This window comes from Melitaea cinxia, chromosome 13, assembly GCF_905220565.1.
Source record: "Melitaea cinxia chromosome 13, ilMelCinx1.1, whole genome shotgun sequence".
NCBI classification, from domain to species: Eukaryota; Metazoa; Arthropoda; class Insecta; order Lepidoptera; family Nymphalidae; genus Melitaea; species Melitaea cinxia.
In genome coordinates, this window is record NC_059406.1 from 1717395 (window position 1) to 1744467 (window position 27073).

A 27073-nucleotide genomic window follows, 5' to 3' on the forward strand; every position below is an offset into this window, starting at 1 on the left:
ATAATATATATTTATAGCAAAAATATATGACAATAAGTTACAAAAAAAGTTGATTTTTAGTAAAACTTCAGACACAGTCCATTCGATTGCAACAGCAATATATATTAGGACAAAAAGTAAGATTTACCAATTTTATTACTTTTTTTTTTCTTTCGAAAAACGTTATACAATTTATAGGATTTACATGATCCCAATAGTTCATATCAAATTTCTTTTAGTAAAATATCAGTTCTAGGCACATTCTGAAAGACAATTTAGAAAAATTTCTTAAGAATATATCTAAAAAATAAAGGCCTTGCACTCAACGGCCCAGTATGTCTGGGGTCCGGAAACACGCAATATCACAAACGCCCAGATAACGACAAACATTTGTGTAGTGTAGTATATACAAATGTTTGCCTTGACTTGAAACTTCAACGACTGCCTTGTTTGATAAATATGTCAAATCCTACGTCATAGACATAATGTTGATCATTTATACTTTCAGGTTGTCGGAATATCGATTCAATCACGCGACTAAATGAGAGAAATCATGTGTTGAGTATGTACTACAACTGCTTATTTGTCATAACTATATATTAGTTAAAGAAACATAATCAGTAATGTATATTACAATGTTAATACAATTGTTAGTATGAAAGTACCTGCGTATAGTGTAGAATTGTTTTTTTTTAAATAACAATGTACTGGTGTTCGATACGTACGATTCGTACAGGGAATGAACCTTGTACTGGTGTTCGATACGTACGATTCGTACAGGGAATGAACCTTAAATTGTTTTTTTTTAAATAACAATGTACTGGTGTTCGATACGTACGATTCGTACAGGGAATGAACCTTAATAACTAGTACAAATCTCGTGATTTATATCATGATTCGAGAAAAATCTTTATCACTTTTTGTCACTGGATAATGTTCCAGTTTTTATTTTAATTAACTATATAGTAACAATTTGTAATTACATAAAAAAATTACTACGACTTAATATATCAATCGTTTTTTTGTTTTTTTTTTTTTACGAATGAAATTGTAACATTCATTAAAGTAAGTAAAATAAATATTGTAAAACAAAATCTTAATTTACATTTAATATTCGAGATTGATATCATTTAAACAGATATTTTATTGACCTTCGAAGTGACAGGAATTAGTTGGGTCTTTTTTTTCAAATGCTAGGGCTTGGACCTCAGCTTGAAGTATGAATTGTACAGAGTGGTGTGGGAGCGCACACTTTGGTGTAGTAGCTGCTGCGATGGTGCACAAAAGGTGAAGAAGGAAGTGTACTGACTCCAATATTAGACTGGAGACGCAGCGCACTAAAATATTGCGAGCTAGGAGCACTTTAGACGTAAAAGTTGAGAGTCCTAATGCATGTGAGGCGCTGCGCATATAGAAGTTTGCGGGTGTACACTAAGAATAGAATGTAAACACGCATATGCGCGACAAGTGCTTGCTTTGACACTAGGAGTAAGGGTACGCTCAAAACGTGTGGCGCACTGAGCAGTGCTATGTGATATACTAAGAATAGAAGATGAGCACACGAATATAATACGAACATCGGGTACTAAGTAACTAAGTGGGCACTAGGTTTAGTAGGTGATCACGCACACGCAATTAAGACGTGGCGCACTAACATATTGGGACTTAAAGCTCGCACGAGACGTGCGCACTAAGCATCAGTATTTGCTACATTAGGAGTAGAAAATGAGTGAGGATACGAACGTGTCACGCTGCGCACTAAAACATTGGAACACTGGAAGTAAAACGGTACACTAAGCACCGATCAGTGTCACGTGCTACATTAGTAATCATAGGGTGTGTACACACGCGCAAATAATACGTTACACACTAAATTACAACCAGGAGTAGAAGGTGTTTAGAAGTAAAAGATGTGCACACGTAACAACACTGTAAGTTGGAAGCGCACTGAGAAACTGGACATAAAATGCGTGAGATGTACGGCGCACTAAGTAAGAACAAAAGTTGAGCTTGCACGTACGTGTGAAACTGGACATAAAATGCGTGGGATGTACGGCGCACTAAGTAAGAACAAGAGTTGAGCTGGCACGTACGTGTGACGAGGCGCACAAAGTGGGCTCAGGAGTAGAAGGTGAGCACGGCGGCGTGGTTGCCGCGCACGAGCAGCGTGCGCGGCGCGGCGGAGGCGAGCGCGGCCAGCCAGGCGGCGTACAGCGCGGGCGGCAGCACGCGGCGCGGCATGGGCTGCGTCACGCACACCAGGCGCGCGCCCGCCGACCACTCGCGCACCAGCTCGCGCACGCGCAGGTAGCGGTGCGTGCGCGAGCGCGCCGCCGCCACGTCCGCCGCCGTCACGCCCACTGCGCACACTCTTACAATGGGCCACCGGCGGGGTGCCGGTCGCTACCCGGTGTCTATGATAGCGACCGGGACCGGCAGCTTAACGTGCCCACCGAGGCGCGGTGGGGCGACCCACGAGGACAAACGACGAGACCGAAACGAAATATTTGTATAAATACAAATATCCATCCCGAGCGGGAATCGACCCCGTAATCACTGGTGAATGAGCGCCCACACGGTGCACGCACCACTATACTAGACCGATGTCTAAACTTACTATAATAATAAACATAATATTTAATCGCTAAACTTAATCTCTACAAATACATTGTTACCACTATCTACTATGAAAGAAGACCATTGAGAGATTTTGGTTTAAACCAGACAGTAATTCTTACAACTACCTGTCTGATACTACTGTAGTCATTACAAATACGCGAACTGGTCTTGATCAGTATTACTGCAAAGACATCAAAAGTCTAACTAGCACTGACTCCCCACGTCGCCACCTATATCTTTTGTGTCTGAATGTAACTGTTTTCCATTCTATTAAGTGAAGGATGGTAGGATTAGCTATGTGGCTACGGCAGTAAGAATATAGCCACCCTCTCTCTTCCTGTGGATGTCGTAAGAGGCGACATAACACAGTTCCACTAACACCTTGAAACTTAAAAAGCCGACCGATGACGGGATAACCATTCAACTGCTGGCTTTGAGATACACAGGCCGAAGACGGGCAGCAGCGTCTTCGGTGTGACGAAGCCAGCCCCGTGGTCACCAACCCGCCTGCCCAGCGTGGTGACTATGGGCAAAACACATGAGTACATACCGTTTTTGGCACGAACTCATGGAGGCCTATGTCCAGCAGTGGACTGCGATAAGCTGAAATGATGATGAATGATGAAGGATGGTAGAAATAATACTCGTATTGCACCTTTGTTAGCGCCTACACTTTCTGTTCACATCTATCGTACACTGTAATATTTCCTGAGCAAATTACATTATACTTAACATTGATATCGGATATCGTTTTTAAAACGACTATCATAACCCAGTAAATACATGACCTATAACTGACGTCACATTTTTAATTAGAGCATGTAAGAGTAACATAAAAAAAAAGTGCTGACTTAGGGGAAAGTCGGTGAGCTCATTACCCAGTGAACAGTGAAAGTGACGTCCTTATTATGTCACATAAATCAGTAAAGTCCATATGATCTCAAATAGATGTCATTTTATTTCATTTCGATTACGGAACTCCCGAATTGATATGATTATTCATTTGTTGTAAAAATTACGTCATCATTTACTCAGATATAATGCAAAAAGCAACTTGCCGTCATTATTGCGTCATTATTTATTTTATTTTCTTTTTTATACAATGATAGGCTTGCGTTTGACCACTATTTCACCTGACGATAAGGGAAAACTAAGATGGAGCACGCTTACCTAGAAGTAGCCTATTTACTCGCGACTTAAAGATCCCCAGGTTATAGTTTCATCTATCATCAAAAAAAAATCAAAAAAAAATCAAAAAAAGTTTATTTAACTGTAAAGATACACATTACATGAAATGAACAGTGAATCCCACACTAGGCAAAGCCTGTGTCGTGGGATTCAACAACTCAAATAAATAATTACCAGGCGTAGTGCGGCTTAAGAAGATAATAAGTATATTTATAACTAACTATTGATAACTGAATTACAATAGAATATATTTAATTTGCGCGTGAATAGGTAAAACATACGAGTATCTATAGTGAGCCAGAACTAGAACTATATTGGTAGCAATGAGATTGACACTTAAATTCGTCAACGTAAACGTCATTCTAACGGTAGCTAGACCTCATAGTGTTCACTGGGTAATGAACTAACCGATTTTAAGTCAGCACTTATTTTGATTTTTATTTATGTTAATATAGCCGCGTAACGGCGGGGATAACAAACACTCTACCTATGTTAACACTTCCATTACTACTATTGATAGATACCTTACATAGGATTAAGAATTATTGTCAACGACGAGTATAGCTTAAAACAAAATAAGTCAAAATCGCTCATAATACGCACAAAGAAAACTATCGAAAGAAAAAATATATATACGTTACTTACTGTTGTCATTGGTGTCATCAGTCGACATGAAGGGCGCAATCAAGTTGTCGAAATACGCTAATGTGGAGTCCTTCGGCTTCTTGTTGACATCCGATATCATCTTCAACGCTGAGTAATCGATACGGAACTTCGACAGTAGAGACGCCATGCTGCAAGCAATACAAAGAAGAATTAGACTGATATTCTTACAAAACATTAAATAAAAGCAGTCTTGTTAAATCAACTTTAACTTTCTTCTTATAAAACGAATTACTTATACATGGCTAAATCAACGCTTAACTATTATAATCATTGTTCTATTTTATTAAACCTGGGAAAATGTAACGTACTCATTTTATTTATGGAAATCGAGAATGATTACTATTTTCACACTCTTCAATTACAAAAAATAAGTTGGCAAGGGCGAACATATCACTTGAAGTTATCACTTGAAGTCTATCACTTGAAGTCTATCACTTGAAGTCTCAAAGGAAGAAGAGGAGGAAGAGGAGGAGGAAGAGGAGAAGGAAGAGGAGGAGGAAGAGGAGGAGGAAGAGGAGGAGGAAGAGGAGGAGGAAGAGGAAGAAGAGGAAGAGGAAGAGGAGGAAGAAGAGGAGGAGGAAGAAGAGGAGGAGGAAGAGGAAGAAGAGGAAGAAGAAGAAGTTTTCTTATTTTTTTTAATTTACAGCCCTTTCATCATTTTCAACCCTCTTCAATATCTTCAGTTATTCAATAGTTTCAAGTTAAACAGATTCATAAAAGATCAGTGAATATATTTGTATAAACACAAATATCCAATCGGTCGGTGTTTTAGGCGACTATCCGCACCAGTACACAGAGCGTCTGTATATACATACATATACACAAACACGCATGAATACATACATAATGTACACTACTAGTATTATATTCTGAAAGTAGAATAGTAATTGCGACCAGGCGGACGTGTCACCGCGTCCACGGCCGGGCGAGGCTCACTTGCGCTCCTCGATCTCCAGCTCGGTGTGTCGGTTGGAGAGCGTGAACACGCGCAGCGGGCACGACGCCCAGGCGCGCCGCGTCGACAGGATGTACGGCAGCAGCAGCGTCAGACCTGCGGGGCCGGGCCATGCGATGGAGTTATAGTGTTTGCAGTGGGATGGAAGGCTACAGAGTCTTTCGAGGTGTGGATCGAGCGTGTAGGCTTTATTTATGTGCACTAGTGGTCACTCTGTGCTCGAAATTCGATCATAATTTAACCACAGAGTTTAACAATAAAAAAAGAGTATGTATGCGTGTTTGTGTCAAATACATGGTAGTGAGTGTAATGTTTTTTTTTTATTGATTTATTATATTTTTATGCATAACTTTAAAAAATATTAGCAACTGCACTCCTTCTTTATATAAACTATAAGTGGACGAAATTTTATACTCCTCGATCCGATAAAGCGCCCAGCTTGCGCACCACCTCGCCCAGTTGTATACTATAGTCACATGGAGCGGCGCTCACCGCCGTCGTCGTACAGCCACCACACGTCGACGCTGCCCGCGCGGCGGCGCGTGAAGCGCTCCTCGGCCGACAGCGACGACACGCGCCGGCCTCGCGCCGCGCCCAGCTTGCGCACCACCTCGCCCAGTTGTATACTATAGTCACATGGAGCGGCGCTCACCGCCGTCGTCGTACAGCCACCACACGTCGACGCTGCCCGCGCGGCGGCGCGTGAAGCGCTCCTCGGCCGACAGCGACGACACGCGCCGGCCTCGCGCCGCGCCCAGCTTGCGCACCACCTCGCCCAGTTGTATACTATAGTCACATGGAGCGGCGCTCACCGCCGTCGTCGTACAGCCACCACACGTCGACGCTGCCCGCGCGGCGGCGCGTGAAGCGCTCCTCGGCCGACAGCGACGACACGCGCCGGCCTCGCGCCGCGCCCAGCTTGCGCACCACCTCGCCCAGTTGTATACTATAGTCACATGGAGCGGCGCTCACCGCCGTCGTCGTACAGCCACCACACGTCGACGCTGCCCGCGCGGCGGCGCGTGAAGCGCTCCTCGGCCGACAGCGACGACACGCGCCGGCCTCGCGCCGCGCCCAGCTTGCGCACCACCTCGCCCAGTTGTATACTATAGTCACATGGAGCGGCGCTCACCGCCGTCGTCGTACAGCCACCACACGTCGACGCTGCCCGCGCGGCGGCGCGTGAAGCGCTCCTCGGCCGACAGCGACGACACGCGCCGGCCTCGCGCCGCGCCCAGCTTGCGCACCACCTCGCCCAGTTGTATACTATAGTCACATGGAGCGGCGCTCACCGCCGTCGTCGTACAGCCACCACACGTCGACGCTGCCCGCGCGGCGGCGCGTGAAGCGCTCCTCGGCCGACAGCGACGACACGCGCCGGCCTCGCGCCGCGCCCAGCTTGCGCACCACCTCGCCCAGTTGTATACTATAGTCACATGGAGCGGCGCTCACCGCCGTCGTCGTACAGCCACCACACGTCGACGCTGCCCGCGCGGCGGCGCGTGAAGCGCTCCTCGGCCGACAGCGACGACACGCGCCGGCCTCGCGCCGCGCCCAGCTTGCGCACCACCTCGCCCAGTTGTATACTATAGTCACATGGAGCGGCGCTCACCGCCGTCGTCGTACAGCCACCACACGTCGACGCTGCCCGCGCGGCGGCGCGTGAAGCGCTCCTCGGCCGACAGCGACGACACGCGCCGGCCTCGCGCCGCGCCCAGCTTGCGCACCACCTCGCCCAGTTGTATACTATAGTCACATGGAGCGGCGCTCACCGCCGTCGTCGTACAGCCACCACACGTCGACGCTGCCCGCGCGGCGGCGCGTGAAGCGCTCCTCGGCCGACAGCGACGACACGCGCCGGCCTCGCGCCGCGCCCAGCTTGCGCACCACCTTGCCCAGTTGTATACTATAGTCACATGGAGCGGCGCTCACCGCCGTCGTCGTACAGCCACCACACGTCGACGCTGCCCGCGCGGCGGCGCGTGAAGCGCTCCTCGGCCGACAGCGACGACACGCGCCGGCCTCGCGCCGCGCCCAGCTTGCGCACCACCTCGCCCAGTTGTATACTATAGTCACATGGAGCGGCGCTCACCGCCGTCGTCGTACAGCCACCACACGTCGACGCTGCCCGCGCGGCGGCGCGTGAAGCGCTCCTCGGCCGACAGCGACGACACGCGCCGGCCTCGCGCCGCGCCCAGCTTGCGCACCACCTCGCCCAGTTGTATACTATAGTCACATGGAGCGGCGCTCACCGCCGTCGTCGTACAGCCACCACACGTCGACGCTGCCCGCGCGGCGGCGCGTGAAGCGCTCCTCGGCCGACAGCGACGACACGCGCCGGCCTCGCGCCGCGCCCAGCTTGCGCACCACCTCGCCCAGTTGTATACTATAGTCACATGGAGCGGCGCTCACCGCCGTCGTCGTACAGCCACCACACGTCGACGCTGCCCGCGCGGCGGCGCGTGAAGCGCTCCTCGGCCGACAGCGACGACACGCGCCGGCCTCGCGCCGCGCCCAGCTTGCGCACCACCTCGCCCAGTTGTATACTATAGTCACATGGAGCGGCGCTCACCGCCGTCGTCGTACAGCCACCACACGTCGACGCTGCCCGCGCGGCGGCGCGTGAAGCGCTCCTCGGCCGACAGCGACGACACGCGCCGGCCTCGCGCCGCGCCCAGCTTGCGCACCACCTCGCCCAGTTGTATACTATAGTCACATGGAGCGGCGCTCACCGCCGTCGTCGTACAGCCACCACACGTCGACGCTGCCCGCGCGGCGGCGCGTGAAGCGCTCCTCGGCCGACAGCGACGACACGCGCCGGCCTCGCGCCGCGCCCAGCTTGCGCACCACCTCGCCCAGTTGTATACTATAGTCACATGGAGCGGCGCTCACCGCCGTCGTCGTACAGCCACCACACGTCGACGCTGCCCGCGCGGCGGCGCGTGAAGCGCTCCTCGGCCGACAGCGACGACACGCGCCGGCCTCGCGCCGCGCCCAGCTTGCGCACCACCTCGCCCAGTTGTATACTATAGTCACATGGAGCGGCGCTCACCGCCGTCGTCGTACAGCCACCACACGTCGACGCTGCCCGCGCGGCGGCGCGTGAAGCGCTCCTCGGCCGACAGCGACGACACGCGCCGGCCTCGCGCCGCGCCCAGCTTGCGCACCACCTCGCCCAGTTGTATACTATAGTCACATGGAGCGGCGCTCACCGCCGTCGTCGTACAGCCACCACACGTCGACGCTGCCCGCGCGGCGGCGCGTGAAGCGCTCCTCGGCCGACAGCGACGACACGCGCCGGCCTCGCGCCGCGCCCAGCTTGCGCACCACCTCGCCCAGTTGTATACTATAGTCACATGGAGCGGCGCTCACCGCCGTCGTCGTACAGCCACCACACGTCGACGCTGCCCGCGCGGCGGCGCGTGAAGCGCTCCTCGGCCGACAGCGACGACACGCGCCGGCCTCGCGCCGCGCCCAGCTTGCGCACCACCTCGCCCAGTTGTATACTATAGTCACATGGAGCGGCGCTCACCGCCGTCGTCGTACAGCCACCACACGTCGACGCTGCCCGCGCGGCGGCGCGTGAAGCGCTCCTCGGCCGACAGCGACGACACGCGCCGGCCTCGCGCCGCGCCCAGCTTGCGCACCACCTCGCCCAGTTGTATACTATAGTCACATGGAGCGGCGCTCACCGCCGTCGTCGTACAGCCACCACACGTCGACGCTGCCCGCGCGGCGGCGCGTGAAGCGCTCCTCGGCCGACAGCGACGACACGCGCCGGCCTCGCGCCGCGCCCAGCTTGCGCACCACCTCGCCCAGTTGTATACTATAGTCACATGGAGCGGCGCTCACCGCCGTCGTCGTACAGCCACCACACGTCGACGCTGCCCGCGCGGCGGCGCGTGAAGCGCTCCTCGGCCGACAGCGACGACACGCGCCGGCCTCGCGCCGCGCCCAGCTTGCGCACCACCTCGCCCAGTTGTATACTATAGTCACATGGAGCGGCGCTCACCGCCGTCGTCGTACAGCCACCACACGTCGACGCTGCCCGCGCGGCGGCGCGTGAAGCGCTCCTCGGCCGACAGCGACGACACGCGCCGGCCTCGCGCCGCGCCCAGCTTGCGCACCACCTCGCCCAGGCGACTGCTAGCACACACACACACGTTTTACTTTTTTTGATATGAGAATAGTTCATATCTTTATATTCACATAAATTAAAATGAATGTTGCTAACCGCATAACTCGAGAATGGTTCGACCTATTCGGATAATAATTTATTTTTTGTATGTTCCTTAAGGCCCACGGAAGGTTTTAATACTTAAAAAAAAAATTACAGAACGAAGTCTGCCTAGGCAGCTAGTTATAAATAAGTATAAAATAAATATCTTATAACATACACACACGGTCGTCTGTTTCTATGGTAACCAACTAAATGCCTGTGTATCGAGTATTATATCTATTTTTTTTTTTTTGTGCAATATACATTGAAATAATACATACAAGTTTATATTAAAGTTGACACACTTTTCGAAGTAAAACTTCTTTACGCACGCTCGACTTGGGGAGTGAGCTGGTGAATGCGTGACGAGAGCTTTACGAAAAGAGAAAGAGAGAGGTGTGAACTCTCTTTCTCTCTTTCTTATAGCCAGTTACGTTTCGTATATCTAAGACAGTGCAGGCCTATTGCTAAAAACGTTTTACTTCAGTCGAGTAGTCTAAAGCGCACTCGTTTTTTTTTTTTTTTTTTTAAGAGTCCCAAGTTTCTCGCCGATTCTTTTCTACAGAACCTACATTCCGAATCAGTCGTAACTTCACTTGAAACTATAATTAAATTTTTTATTTGTAAAATCCGAATTAAAGGTGTTTTTGGAACCTTTTTGAATTAAGTTATTTTTTATTTTGGCAAACATCTTCAACACTACGGTAGGACCAAGAAGGGTAGAAGGGCGAACACGAGTCTAAAGTCCAGCGATACGTAGAGGGGTGGGGAGATGACAAATTGAATGGAACAATATACGTACTTTAGTGGTATGGGCCATAGGGAGGCAAAGATATGGCCAAATGACTGGTATCACTTACATTTAGGTACAGTTGTCTCCAGTGGTAACTGATTGGGACACTTATCTTGAACAGGGACTAGGGTAGGTATTGATTTTGGTTTCAATATAAATGCCGAACTATTAAATAAACAATTAATTATGTTTTATCACAATAGTTACATTATTGCAATTTGTCAGCCAAAAATTTATTTAAATCATTTATAAGTTAGTAGTTTGTTCTTAAATAAATCTATATCAACCATAGTCTTTATATTTTTTTCAGGTCTTACAAACCTTTTATAAAATAGCTTAAATAATTCTTATTCTTCGTTTTATACGTCAGTCTTACCTCCCTTTATTTTTACGCGTCCTAGTAGCGCCAGGATCGGGAGACACGCCCTTCAGCTCGCCGGACAACACCGAGACATCCGACATACTGCTATCTGCAACAGTTGATTATCACAACTTAGGAAATGTAACTAACTGCTAAAAAATTTCGACAAGTGATTAAATAAGAACAATATCAAAGTAGTCGAATTCAATTAAATGTCGTCCTATCTCTTTAACTAGTCCCAATATGACAAGCTACAGCGTTCGAATAAAATAAGAAATATCAAAATGGATACACTCGGTAAAATTTTATGATAACACACATACAGAAAAAAAGATAATTGAATCCAATTGAGAGCCCTTTTATTAAGTCTGTTAAAAATAATGTCTGAAGTATAAAATAAAATATTAAAATACTAACTAATAAAAATATTCGCACCAACTTCAAACAAGCGGCATGCAAATTACAATACAAATTAAAGATCATTATTATAAAATGTCATTGTTATCAAACAACGTCAAAAACATGGCATAAATAAAATTAACAAAGAATATTGATGAAAAAAAAAAAGTATGCATGTCAATTTGTCAATATGTCAATTACTATATTCATATAAAGCCCAATTACTATATTCATAAAACGATACTATTTTGCTAACGAACCGTTAAATTCCACCGAGATCATCATGTCAGTGAGCTAAACGTATCGTTTTTAGAATACAGAAACTGGGCTTCAAACGTCCAACAACTTACCCCTCGACTGTGAGTTTAAAGTTTCGGTAGATTTCGATTGTTTAATACTGTCACCCATTGAACCTTGAAAGTAAAACAATAATGATTTAATTACAAATTATCATAAACCAATTAAAATATATACGTACTCAATTGTTTAATCATATCAGATCACATATAATTTTTTAAATTAAAATATTACATTAGTAAAACAATCAACTAACATAATCACAAGCTTGAAACAATAACAAGCCACGCATTCTAATATAAACGGAGTATTGTTAGCAGATAATTTATGGTATGCTAGTAATAATAATTAAGCGATTGACTACTACAGTATGTATGATCACCAAGGACTTACTATATAAACTTACAATATGCTTGTAAACGGATTCTAGTGAATTCTTACTTATTAGTGTACATGACCACAATATGACAAATATCTCAGGACTTGGAACGGAAAATACGTCACCGAATAGAGATGCTGGTGAATACTAAGAAACACAATATTACAAACATTGCTAGTGTTCAGTGGTAAGCACTGACGTGCTTCTACAAAATACGCTTATGAAAGCACACTTTAAATAGCACCACGTGACGAGACGGCATGATTCGTCTATATTAGATAACGCAAGGGAAAGCGGAACAATGGGACAGCGAAACAGTGGAACATTGGAACAGTAGCAGTGGAACAGTGGATCATTGGAACATTGGAACAGTGGGACATTGGAACAGTGGAACATTGGAACAGTGGAACATTGGAACAGTGGAACAGTGACACAGTGGAACAGTGAAACATTGGAACAGTTGCACAGTGGAACAGTGAAACATTGGAACAGTTGCACAGTGGAACAGTGAAACATTGGAACAGTTGCACAGTGGAACAGTGAAACATTGGAACAGTGAAACAGTGGAACAGTGACACAGTGGAACAGTGAAACATTGGAACAGTGAAACATTGGAACAGTGAAACATTGGAACAGTAAAACAGTGACACAGTGGAACGTTGATACAGTGGTAGTGGATCGTTGGAACAATGGCAGTGGAACATTGGATCATTGGAACAGGTGGACAGTGAAACGTTGGCAGTCACCGGCGGGCGCGGCGGGCCGCAGGCAGGCCTGCAGGTCGTCGTCCAGCGCGCCGCTGCTCTGCAGCCCGCCCTCCACGCGCAGCAGCGCCAGCGCCACGTGCACGTCCAGCGCCTTGCTGCCGACACCACATCGGTCACTCGCACGCTGCACACTGGCTTACTCATAGGGGAACTGGCTCTAATTTTGTATTTTTTTTTCTTTTTTTTTTATGTTACTAGGTCGGCAAACAAGCGTACGGCTCACCTGATGGTAAGCGATTGCCGTAGCTTATAGACGCCTGCAACACCAGAAACATTGCAAGCGCGTTGCCGACCCAATCCCCAATCGCCCCAGGAGCTCTGGTCACCTTACTCACCAACAGGAACACAATACTGCTTGAAAACAGTATTATTTAGCTGTGATTGTATGCAAAAGCAACCCTAATTTCAATTCACACTCAACGTTTAACCGAAAATAAAACTCACTGCATTACGTTCACGTAGTCCGCTAGTTCGGACCGGTCGCACGTCTGCCAGTCCTCCTTGAAACCCATCATTAGGATGTTGGGCTTCAATTTACCGACTCCACTCGCCTGTAAATAAAATATTGTGTTGTGTGTTACTGAATTAATAACAAATATTTTATGGTACATTATTAACATGCTAACACTGTTTTCATTATACACATTTAAAGAGTATGAGAACTAATAGTTAAGAAAAAGAGATAGAAGATTTGTGAAAGAGAGGGTATATAAAGATTAACAACTGGGGAGGTGATAAATGTACTGAGAGAAGAGCGCAATTAAGGAGAAAAAAGAACTAGATAAATTAATTAACGAAGTTATAGAGACGATGTAGTGTTCCAGTGAGGTAATAGTAGACATGTAAGGAAAGAGTATTAATTCTAAGAAGGGAAAGAGAGCGGAAAACTTTGAACTATAGAGAAAATTAGGAAGGGATAAAGTAAGTGGAATATAGAGTGTCAGTAATATACCTGTATGAGTGCGCTAGCGCCGTCCTTGAAGTTTACATCGTCCACAAGTGTGTAGAAGGCCTTCACGCGGCGTCGATACAACCACTGAGTGGCGCGAGACACCAGCGCCTCGCGAGTTCGATGCGTCAGGGCATACTGCGGGTTGGAAATATAGTTTAACTAGCTGTGCCCGCGGCTTCGCCCGCGTTTAAATCAGTGAGTCACAAAGTTTTCCCGGCAAACTTGCCACGATGTCCTTAGATGGCGAAGTGGCTTCTTCCGAACCGGGACAGATATAATATCATAAATAACGGTTCGTTATTAAAACAGGTTTGTTATTTTTGTTGGTGTCCTGTCGTGTTGGCGCTTTGGCGCGTTGGCACGTTGGCACGTTGGCGCATTGGCGTGTTGGCGTGTTGGCGGATTGGCGTATTGGCGTGTTGGCGTGTTGGCGTGTTGGCGTATTGGCGTGTTGGACTGTTGGCGTGTTGGCGTGTTGGCGTGTTGGCGTGTTGGCGTGTTGGCGTGTTGGCGTATTGGCACATTGGCGTGTTGGTGTGTTGGCGCATTGGCACATTGGCGTGTTGGCGTGTTGGCGGATTGGCGTATTGGCGTGTTGGCGTGTTGGCGTATTGGCGTGTTGGCATGTTGGAGTGTTGGACTGTTGGCGTGTTGGCGCATTGGCGTGTTGGCGTGTTGACATATTGGCGTGTTGGCATGTCGGCGTGTTGGACTGTTGACGTGTTGGTGTATTGGCACATTGGCGTGTTGGCGTGTTGGCGTATTGACACATTGGCGTGTTGGCGTGTTGGCGCATTGGCGTGTTGGCGTATTGGCGTGTTGGCATGTTGGCGTGTTGGACTGTTGGCGTGTTGGCGCATTGGCGTATTGGCGTGTGCAGTGGAATATCAAAAAATCCGTTCTTAGCGGACGTTTACTAACTATAATCTACCTCCCTGCTAAATTTCATCTTTGTCTATCCTGGATAGATGGACCATCCAGCGGTTTTTGAGTACTCGTGATGAGTGAGTCACTGACCTTTCTCTTTTATATATATAGATTACGATGCATTATTTGGACACCTTTTCACCATCTATAGAGCATACATTTTAAATTTCGCCTCTTACTTTAAAAACATAGGCCTTTCATACAAACTTCCGACCCCCGTTTTATCCTCTTAGGTGTCGAGTTTCGTAAAATTCGTTCTTAGCGGATGTTAACGTCCTATACAAAACCTACTTGCCAAATTTCAAGTATGTAGGTGTTATAGTTTCGGAGATTTCGTGATGAGTGAGTCAACCTACCATCCCCCGTTTTAACCCCAAAAGGGAGTTGGTTTCTAAAGATACATTATTTGGACATCTTCTCACCATCTATACACCATACATTTTAAATTTCAAGTCTCTTTCGTCAAAAACATGGGATTCTCATACAAACTTCCAACCCCCATTTTACCCCCTTAGGGGTTGAGTTTCGTAAAATCCGTTCTTAGCGGATGTCTACGTCCTATAAGGAGCCTACTTGCCAAATTTCAAGTTTGTAGGTGTTATAGTTTCGGAGATTTCGTGATGAATGACCTTTCGCGTTTATATATATTATAGATTAGGAAATATATACGAAATATAATACATACGTGAAAAATATATATAAAAGAAAAACAAAAATAATTACAAAAAAAAATGGTTTGGTCTTTTCGCTAATAGAACAATCTCTTCCTAATAAAAATCTTAAAAGACATGGAAAATAAACAAAGGAGGCGAATTAAAAATACATTAACATACAAAAACATACACTTCTAACATACTAGATACTACATCATCATCTACATAAAAGCCTAAAGAAACAAAATGTTTGTGTGCAACGGTCGAAATATGCGAGGTATTTCGACCGTTGCAAACATTGATAGGAACTCCATATAATGAGAAGAGTGAGATCAAATTCTTTATTGTTATCTAATATATAAAATTCTCGTGTCGCGGTGTTTATAGTTAAACTCCTCCGAAACGGCTTGACCGATTTTCATGAAATTTTGTGTGCATATTGGGTAGGTCTGAGAATCGAACAACATCTATTCTTCATCCCGCTAAATGTTAAGGGTAGTCCACTCCAACATATATTTTTTTTTAATTTTTAGATAAATTATTTATTTTTTATTTAATTATGATTTGGCGTTGAAAGATACATACAACCCTAAATTTTCACCCTTCTACCACCAACCACTATTTTTAAATAGCGTTTAGCGGCAAGACAACGTTTGCCGAGTCAGTTAGTTAAGTTTATAAAATTCTTACCGGCATAATATGTCCACACAGCATTAGTGAAAGTCCTTTGGTGAGGAGATAGGCAAAGTCCGTCAGCATTGGCCTTTCCCCGGGAAAACCGGTTAGCACCAATATTTGGGGTCTGTTTGTAACAAAATATAGATACTTTTATAAAATATACACAGCTTTATTGCATTGTGAGAATAAGACTGTTTGAGTGCAGGTCAAACTTCTACACCTGGTAGAGTTTCGTAGAACATTGATACAAACAAATTTGACTTAAGTTCAAATAAAATCAAACGCGTTTTCAACTTATTTTTTATTTATGTTTTATTTGACTTTGTTCTACATAACTCACATTCAAAGGACGAATAAACATAAATGTAATTCTGTAAGGCTTCCGTTTTAATAGTGATATTGGGAATTCCAAAAATACAAAAGTTATAAACGACATATCTACCTGTAGTTCTTGACATGGTCCGAAACTCGGTTCAGCTGCTGCACGCTGGCTAACGCGGACTTGTACATTTGCGCCTGAGTAGTCGAACCCCAGTTTACGTCTACACGAAAATAATACTAATTTAATAACCTTATAAAGGATTAATTTCAAGCCATATTAAAGCCTTATTAAATTAACAGAAATATTAATACATTAAGTTGAAAATTAACACACGTCGATTGAGACCATGAACATTATGGCGACGACACCAGCGATGAGATCAGGTAAGATGATACACTACACTACACACTGACCGGGCCCGCGGTAGGACACCAGCAGGTAGAGCGCCAGCAGGCCCGCCAGCGTCAGCAGCGCCGTCGCCCAGGACACCACGAACATTATGGCGACGACACCAGCGATGAGATCAGGTAAGATGATACACTACACTACACACTGACCGGGCCCGCGGTAGGACACCAGCAGGTAGAGCGCCAGCAGGCCCGCTAGCGTCAGCAGCGCCGTCGCCCAGGACACCACGAACATTATGGCGACGACACCAGCGATGAGATCAGGTAAGATGATACACTACACTACACACTGACCGGGCCCGCGGTAGGACACCAGCAGGTAGAGCGCCAGCAGGCCCGCCAGCGTCAGCAGCGCCGTCGCCCAGGACACCACGAACATTATGGCGACGACACCAGCGATGAGATCAGGTAAGATGATACACTACACTACACACTGACCGGTGTAGTGTAGTAACATTTAGTTTATAAGACATGTATTTTCATTATATGTAGGCAGAATAAATCAGAGCGTTGTCCGGAACACTTGTGCGCCTTTTACTGTATCTCCCCGTACCTCACACCTCATGGCGACCCTGCCATGCCGTGGCGGTTGCGAGTGTCGGGTGACCGGCGCAAAACGCAAACGCGACGGATTCCAGTGTGCCTCGGTGCAACTTTTAAAGAATTTATAATTTATAATTTATAACGAGCAGTGAATAAAGTGAAACTTTCATTAAAACTATATCTAATTAATAAATAATATGGGGAAAAATTACTCGAAAAACGAAGATAAGGAAATATTAATAACGCAGAATGCCGCTGCAGGGAGTAACACTGGAGGAATTACAGAAATCGAAAGTAACATAAAAACGAGTAATATTTTAATCACCGTGGCCCTAATAATTTTTATTTGTACTATGGTTTACTTGGCATGGAAAAGCTGGAGAAATAAAGAAAGGAAATGGATAGAAAAAAGAATGCAGTCTGAATTTTTTACGAGAATTCGGCAGAGGTTTTCTGGCAGATTCAACCCTACAAACGCTGACGGAGGAGATACGGTATAGTGAAAAGTGAATAGTGAAAGTAAAAAATTTCATACCATATTTACGTAAAATATGTAAGAACTATGTGTAATATTGACTGTAAGTTTAAAACTATATGGAAAAAGAATTAGAAATTATTTTAAATAAGTTAAGTGAAATTCAAATTGATTTAAGGAAATTAGGTCACACTAGAAGATTACAATATACAGGTAATGTGAATAAAAAAATTGTAAAAGCTGAAAAACTATTTCGTGAATATAAAGATATTATTAATATTTTTAACGAACAAAAATGTAAAGTTGAATTAAAAGATTATGTTTATGGAATATTAGAACGCATTGAATTAGTATATAATAAAATTTTAAGTTACAAAATTAATTGTGTGGATAGTATAATGGAAAAATCGGAAATAACAAAAATGGATAGGTTCGACTTAAAAACTGCTACTTCTTTAATTCCCGTAATGGATAATACGGAAGAAACTACTGAAAAAATTATTGACGGAATTGAAATGTATGATGAGTATCTTGTAGATTTCACACAGAAAAAATTATTAATTTCATTTGTATTAAAAACCAGGTTAACTAAATGTGCTAAATTAAAATTAAAAAGCGAATATAGTGATGTAAAGAGCTTAATCCATGATATTAGAAATTCTTTATTAACAAAAAAATCAGCAAATGCGATACTTAGCCAATTAAATAACTTATCTCAAAATAATATGTCAATTCATGAGTATGGAGATAAATTATCTGAGTTATTTGTAGGCCTCACTATAGCACAGAGCAACGGAAACCCGAAGGCTTGTGAGATATTGAGACCTATTAATGAAAAATTAGCGATTAAAAGATTTGCAGATGGATTACGTAATAGGCGACTCAGCACAATTATATCAGCTCGAGACTACTCCGAGTTGAAGGATGCAGTCCGTGCTGCTGAAGACGAGGAGTTGGGACAACCTTCATCGTCTAACAATATATTCAACGCGCAAAGAAGAGGTAATCGAATCCCCTACTATAGGTCTTCCCAAAGAGGCAGAGGCGGACGAACCAATAAAACTAATTTTTACTCACATCGTGGACGGAACAACAATCTCAATAATACCCCTCGTACAGGTATGTATGTTAAAAATAATTATAATAATTCAGGATATTATTCTAACAAAAACCACTCGACCCCGACTCGAGGTCCCCGTCGAGTTTACAATAGTAGCGGTAACCGTAGTAAGCAAAATATTTGTTCGGTACAACTTGAAGAAGAAAAAACTACTGAACCGAAACAGTTTTTTCGGGACTAAAAATTATATTTTAAATTACGAAAACAATGTAAAATACATATTCTTAAATATCTATAGAAAAAAATGTTCGTGGTTACTAGATACCGGTGCATCTTTATCGGCTATTCGTAGTAGTATATTATCGAAACATACACCGATACATAAAGACCCTATAGTCATTAACGGTATAGGTGGCAAGACATATTCAGAGGGTTATGTTTATTTAACTTTACAGGCGTTAGATGGAACTAATTACGAACACAAATTTTATTTGTTTGAGGAATTACCTTGTAAATCAGATGGAATAATTGGGTTAGATTTTCTAAACAATTTTTATTCGATTATCGATTTAGAGAAAAATATATTAATGTTAACAAATGAAAAACAAAGCCAGATACCATTATATACTTCACCTAAATTATGTACAGACTATATAACGATACCAGCACGATGCGAAACTATTCATTATATAAAGTTAAATTCAGATGTGAAAGAAGATAGTGTGATTGTACAGGAAGAATTACAAGAAAATTTATTTTTAGCTAGTTTAATAGTAAAACCAAAAAATAACATAATACCTATTAGATTAATGAATACTAGTGACAAAGAAATTATTATTCCAATTTTTCAACCTCAGCTATTACCATTAAAAGAGTATAATGTTTGTTCTTTTGATAAGTGTACTTCGAACTCTACACGTGCAAAAACATTGTTGCAATCTTTGAAACTTGATCACTTAGGTACAAGTGAACGTAACAGTATAGAGAGTATTTGTTCAAAGTATGCTGACATATTTTATTTACCCGGTGATAAGCTTACGACTACTAACTTGTGTGAACAATCAATTAATTTGAAACGAAATGTAAATCCAGTTTATATAAAACCATATAGATTACCACATAGTTTAAAACCTGAAGTAGATAAACAAATTAAACAAATGTTAGCTGATGACATAATAGAACCATCACAAAGTGAATGGTCCAGTCCGATATTGTTAGTACCCAAAAAATCAGATGACAAAAATAATAAAAAGTGGAGATTAGTTATAGACTATCGAAAGTTAAATGAAGTAATACAGGATGATAAATTTCCATTACCAAACATAACAGAGATATTGGATTCGTTATCAGGCGCAATTTATTTCTCTCATTTAGACCTAAGTCAATCATATTATCAATGTTCATTAAAACCCGAATCTAGACCAATCACATCATTTACAACTAGTACAGGTCAGTTTCAAATGAAACGTCTACCTATGGGGCTAAAGATCAGTCCCAGCGCTTTCTCTAGAGTCATGTCAGTAGCTATGTCAGGTCTTAACTATATAAATTGTTTTATTTATTTAGACGATTGTGTTTGCTTCGGAAGAAATTTAGAATCACATAATAAAAACTTAATAGAAATTTTCGAACGCTTACGTAAAGTCAATCTCAAACTAAATCCGAGTAAATGTCAATTCTTAAAAACAGAACTATTATATTTAGGCCATACGATATCCTCTAAAGGAATTCAACCAGACCAAGACAAAATTAAGACTATTCAAAATTACCCAATACCGACGAACGTCGATGAGTTGAGACGTTTTGTGGCAATGTGTAATTACTATAGAAAGTTTATTAAAAATTTTGCTGAATTAACTAATTGTTTAAATAAACTTTGTAGGAGGAATGTCAAATATGAGTGGACTGAACAATGTGAGATATCATTTAATATTTTGAAAAATGCTTTAATAAATCCACCCATTCTACAATACCCTGATTTTTCAAAAGAATTTATATTACAAACTGATGCTTCAGGGACAGCAATAGGTGCAGTACTTTGTAATAATAACATGAGAGCTGTAGCATATGCTAGTAGACCTTTGAATAAAGCTGAATTAAATTACCCAACTATACAGAAAGAACTACTTGCCATAGTTTGGAGTGTAAAATATTTTCGACCATATTTATTTGGACGTACTTTTACTATTATGACGGATCATAAACCCCTTATATACCTATTTGGACTAAAAGACCCTTCAAGTAGACTTTTAAAATTTCGGTTAGCACTAGAAGAGTATGATTTTAAAGTAGTATACGTGAAAGGTAAAGAAAATGTAATAGCGGACGCTTTATCGCGAATAAGTATGACTTCCCAAGATTTGAAAGCTATGAATGAAAGTTTATTAGCAGTAACAACAAGAGCACAGGCTAAGAAAGTAAAAGAGGCAGAAAGAAAGAATGAAAGTGGAGATGATAGAATGATAAGCGATATTCCAAGTATTGACCCGAACAATTGGCCTGATCAACCAAGTGTTGTGGAAATACTTAGAATACCGAGTGGATCAGTTGAGTTAAGTTTAATACAAGGAAAAGAACTAAGAAAAATGAAAGAGAAAAAATATATGGATGTCGAATCTGAATGTTTCGCATTTAATAAAAATAAAAATATATTATATGTTAACCTTGATTTTAAAGCACATTATACGCGAGACGTTTTTGTGGAAAAATTGAGGAAAATATGTGAAAAGTTAGAAATTAGAGAAATATGCATTATAAAGAAAGAAGATAACGCGTTATTTATAAGGAGTCTTATAGAAGAAATAAAAAGTAAAAATAAATATAACGGTCCAAGGATTTGTATTTTGAAAGGTATAAAAAGAATAGATAGTGACGAGGAAAAACAATTTATTATGAATGACTATCATCTGCTACCCACAAGCGGACATGCTGGGATTCGCAGAATGGTAAATAACATAAAACGTAAATTCTACTGGCCAGGAATAGAAAATGATGTTAAGAGTTACGTTAGAAAGTGTGAAAAATGTCAAAAAAGTAAACATTCTAGGCATATTAAGGAACCCCTAGTTATTACAACCACAGCTAGTTCTGCTTTGGAAAAAGTTTTTCTAGACATAATAGGTCCATTAGATAGAGATTTAGAAGATAATAAATATATATTAACAATACAATGTGAATTAAGTAAATTTGTAGAGGCATATCCTCTTAGAAATAAGGAAACGGTAAGTATAGCTAAGAATTTTGTGAATAATTTCATTTTAAGGTTCGGAATCCCAAAGGTCATCACTACGGATCGTGGAACTGAATTTATATCGGATACAATGGAACAGGTTTGTAAGTTACTAAATATAGAAAAACTAAGTTCTACTGCATACCATCATCAAACTATTGGTTCTCTTGAAAATGCACATAAACATTTAGGTTCATTTTTGCGCATACAATGTGATAACCATCCAGAGACATGGAGCCAATGGCTACCATTTTGGTGTTTTACATATAATAATACAATTCACTCAAGTACAAGATATGCACCATACGAGTTAGTTTTTGGAAAATCATGTGAAATACCTAGTAGAATTTCTTCTGACATTGAACCTTTATACAATCCAGACAATTACAGTTTAGAATTAAAGTACAGGTTACAGACAGCTAATAGGGATGCGAGAGAAAATTTGTTAAAGTCTAAAGAGAAAAGAAAACAGAAATATGATAAAAAGGTAAATAAAATAAAATACAAACCAAATGATATGTTATTAGTAAAAAATGAAACAGGAGGAAAATTAGATACCTTGTATAATGGCCCGTATTTAGTTATTGAAGAGCAGGAACCGAATGTAAAAATTTTGAGAAATAATAAAATTGAAATTATTCATAAAAATAGAACAAAACTTTTTGTAAAAGATAAATAATTAATGTTTATTTCTAAATCATTTCAAATTATTGTATACTATATTTAGATACATACTAATTGTTTTATTACTATTACTTTTACTTATTAAAACTTTTCATATTTACATTATATACTTATACAAAAAAAAAAAAACTTAATTATGTAATTAATTTTTATTTTTTTTTATTTTGCCCCGGTGGTGTAGTGTAGTAACATTTAGTTTATAAGACATGTATTTTCATTATATGTAGGCAGAATAAATCAGAGCGTTGTCCGGAACACTTGTGCGCCTTTTACTGTATCTCCCCGTACCTCACACCTCACCGGGCCCGCGGTAGGACACCAGCAGGTAGAGCGCCAGCAGGCCCGCCAGCGTCAGCAGCGCCGTCGCCCAGGACACCACGAACATTATGGCGACGACACCAGCGATGAGATCAGGTAAGATGATACACTACACTACACACTGACCGGGCCCGCGGTAGGACACCAGCAGGTAGAGCGCCAGCAGGCCCGCTAGCGTCAGCAGCGCCGTCGCCCAGGACACCACGAACATTATGGCGACGACACCAGCGATGAGATCAGGTAAGATGATACACTACACTACACACTGACCGGGCCCGCGGTAGGACACCAGCAGGTAGAGCGCCAGCAGGCCCGCCAGCGTCAGCAGCGCCGTCGCCCAGGACACCACGAACATTATGGCGACGACACCAGCGATGAGATCAGGTAAGATGATACACTACACTACACACTGACCGGGCCCGCGGTAGGACACCAGCAGGTAGAGCGCCAGCAGGCCCGCCAGCGTCAGCAGCGCCGTCGCCCAGGACACCACGAACATTATGGCGACGACACCAGCGATGAGATCAGGTAAGATGATACACTACACTACACACTGACCGGGCCCGCGGTAGGACACCAGCAGGTAGAGCGCCAGCAGGCCCGCCAGCGTCAGCAGCGCCGTCGCCCAGGACACCACGAACATTATGGCGACGACACCAGCGATGAGATCAGGTAAGATGATACACTACACTACACACTGACCGGGCCCGCGGTAGGACACCAGCAGGTAGAGCGCCAGCAGGCCCGCTAGCGTCAGCAGCGCCGTCGCCCAGGACACCACGAACATTATGGCGACGACACCAGCGATGAGATCAGGTAAGATGATACACTACACTACACACTGACCGGGCCCGCGGTAGGACACCAGCAGGTAGAGCGCCAGCAGGCCCGCCAGCGTCAGCAGCGCCGTCGCCCAGGACACCACGAACATTATGGCGACGACACCAGCGATGAGATCAGGTAAGATGATACACTACACTACACACTGACCGGGCCCGCGGTAGGACACCAGCAGGTAGAGCGCCAGCAGGCCCGCCAGCGTCAGCAGCGCCGTCGCCCAGGACACCACGAACATTATGGCGACGCACACCAGAGCGCCCAGCAGGGACAGCCACATGTTGTACAGCTGAAATCAGAACACTTTATTGCATGTAAATACTAAGAGGAGCCAGAGTGCTTGTATAGTGACGCTGACCATCGGTGCAGAGGGCTCGACGCGTAGACGCGTAGATCGCCACAGAATACAGATACAAAAAATACAGAGCTCATGAAATTAACTTATCCAGCAGCGTCTTCGGTGCGACAAAGCCAACCCTGCGGCCACCAACCCGCCTGCCCAGCGTGGTGACTATGGGCAACACATATGAGTTCACGCCATTTTTGGCGTGAACTTGTAGAGGCCCATGTCCAGTAGTGGACTGCGAAAGGCTGCTGTGATGATGAGATTAACTTTCAACGATAATTGACGTCAACAACGTAAGTAGATGAAAAATGGTCAAGTAAATACGCGTTATCAAAGATTAGTTGAAAAGTAGTCATCAGAGGTCTATATCCACCCAAGTAGTTTTAATGGATTCCGATAGATGGCGTTGCGACAATGTATGCACCAGCTCATAAATACACGTCATCAAAGATTACTCAAAAAGTACTTACTCATTTTATCTCGATTATATTTAAATGAGACGACATAACAAGTATCAGCTTTTGGTTTACATAAGAAACATCAAAATCGGTGCATCCAGTAAAAACTTGAGGTATAACTGAGATCAACGTAGTGACGAAAAAACAGTCAAGTGAATACGCGTTATCAAACATTACTCAATAATTGTGTTTGCTCGCAAACGAAAAAAAAAACCGACTTCAATTACATCGACGAGTTATACAACGCAGATCGACGAAAAAATAGTCAAGTAACAACGCATTATCAAAGATTACTCAAAAAGTAGTTATCAGATCTCGATGAAATTTAAATGTGACTACATGATAATCATCGGCTTTCGATTAAATTAAAAATCATTAAAATCGGTACACCTAATAAAAAGTTATTGCGGATTTTCAAGAAGTTCCCTCGATTTCGCTGGGATCCCATCATCAGATCCTGGTTTTCTTATCATGGTACTAAACTAGGGATATCTTCTTTCCAACAAAAAAATAATTATCAAAATCGGTACACCTAGTAAAAAGTTATTACGGATTTTCAAGAGTTTCCCTCGATTTCTCTAGGATCCCATCATCAGATCCTGGTTTCCTTATCATGGTACTAAGCTTGGGATATCTCCTTTTCAACAAAAAAAGAATTATCAAAATCGGTACATCCAGTAGAAAGTTATGCGGTATAATACAACGTAGGTCGACGAAAAAAGCGTCAAGTAAAAACGCATTATTAGATATAGCTCGAAAAGTAGTTGTTAGATCTCAAATAAATTTAAATGGGACCAATTGGCACACACCACCTTTCGATTAAAAGAAAATTTGTCGAAATCGGTCCACCCAGTCAAAAGTTCTGATGTAACATACATAAAAAAAAAAAAAAAAAAAAATACAGTCGAATTGAGAACCTCCTCCTTTTTTGGAAGTCGGTTAAAAAGTATTAATCAGATCTCGATCAAATTTAGATGGACACACACCACCTTTTGGTTAAAAAAAAAATCATCGAAATCTGTTCACAAACTCAAAATTTCTGAGTAAACATACATAAGGAAAAAATACAATCGAATTGAGAACCTCCTCCTTTTTTGGAAGTCGGTTAAAAACCACGCTTGTCATCTATTTGGTAATAAAAATATAACTCACCCTAAAAGTAGGTCTCCAACCAACAGGCCTTGCAAGACTTGCGTGAAAGGTTGCGAAATTAATAAGCGCGTACGCAGCTAAGAAGAAGTTTGATATTAACGGAGCTATTTGGTTCAAGCCGCCTAGAATAAAAAATAAAACATTAATACATTAGGCACATGCTTTAAGGGGCTCCCAGACAAAATCGGCCGTTTTCATGTGCTATAAAGTATACGTTAAAGTTACGTTAAAAATATCAAATAAATATATGTTGTAACTCGGATTCAGCTTATTAATGTGACTGTAAGATAATTGTATAAAATTCTCTAAATAAAGAGAAATAATTGTTTATCTGAACCACCTTTCGCGTACAAAAATCGTATAGGCTTTCTAATTTTACTACTTACAATAGTGAATATTTTTTTTATTAATTAAGAATCCTGTACTTAATATTTCTACAGAAGGGTTTTTTATTAAGTGCAGTATTTTATTAGAAAATCGTAAAAATATAATTTTTGGTTATTTGCCGGGCGACAGGCGGCCCGCGGCAGTCGGCCAGAGGCCTTTGTACGGGGAACTTGTGTCGCTCGTCATCGCACGCTGCTCTTGCTTACGCGCAAATCTATTTACTTTTTTTAATCCAAGATAGGCATCAAAATGTAACAGGTAGACAGACTTACTGTTGAATTTTGCAATTGTATTTACTTCAAATAAAAAAATAATTTAAATTATTAATTTTGAGCTGTGTAAATGTAAAGCTGCTTAGCTTGTGGTCTAAGATCCGAACCTAAAGTCGATCTTCACCGAGCCGATAATAGAATAAAATATAAATTTAGTATATCTATACAAATAAAATTGGAGCGGCTGCTTTTAATATTAAAATAACCGCTTTTTACTAAATTCATATGGATGTATACACGATACATACACAAAAATAGCATTTTGACAATTTTTGTCTGTCTGTATGTCTGTTTGTTCCGCCTAATCTCTGAAACGGCTAGACCGATTCTGACGGAACTTTCACTGGCAGATAGCCGATATAGTAAGGAATAACTTAGGCTACTTTTATTTTAGAAATTTATTTATTTTATAACTGCGAACTGAACAACAAGTAACAACTAGTAATTAATATAATTTTATAGCCTAAATGATCGACACGACAAGAAGAAAATTAAATAATAATTATGGATGATCACAACTTGTACGCAAGCTCTTGGTCTAGAAAACGGATCAATCGCATGTCCTAAGTAGTACAAGCTAGAGCCGGTAGATGGCCGAGTTTAATAACCTTTACGTAATACTGATCAGGTGAAGTGCGGGTGGGTGGGGTGTGGCAAAGTCTAAATGCTCAAGGTCATTGAGAAGGGGGAGCCTCTTAATGGCAATCATAAAACTTATTTTAGAGAAGATGAAAAAATATGAACAACATTT

General features: G+C 42.7%; 1 protein-coding gene across 1 annotated transcript in view; it reads right to left on the reverse strand.

The window, feature by feature from the left end:
• Positions 1-1060: 1060 nt before the first annotated feature.
• Positions 1061-27073, reverse strand: part of LOC123659215 (bumetanide-sensitive sodium-(potassium)-chloride cotransporter) — a 62126-nt gene continuing 36113 nt past the window's right edge. Inside the window, exons 13-26 of the mRNA XM_045594466.1 lie at positions 25664-25785; positions 23861-23996; positions 16275-16374; positions 15845-15956; positions 13575-13709; positions 13067-13173; positions 12602-12717; positions 11530-11592; positions 10796-10889; positions 10487-10584; positions 9420-9566; positions 5389-5503; positions 4428-4580; positions 1061-2350 (exon numbers count right to left, since the gene is read on the reverse strand). Coding sequence (XP_045450422.1) covers positions 2098-2350; positions 4428-4580; positions 5389-5503; positions 9420-9566; positions 10487-10584; positions 10796-10889; positions 11530-11592; positions 12602-12717; positions 13067-13173; positions 13575-13709; positions 15845-15956; positions 16275-16374; positions 23861-23996; positions 25664-25785 — 1751 coding nt within the window. The 3' untranslated portion in view covers positions 1061-2097. The remainder of the gene's footprint in view (positions 2351-4427; positions 4581-5388; positions 5504-9419; positions 9567-10486; positions 10585-10795; positions 10890-11529; positions 11593-12601; positions 12718-13066; positions 13174-13574; positions 13710-15844; positions 15957-16274; positions 16375-23860; positions 23997-25663; positions 25786-27073) is intronic.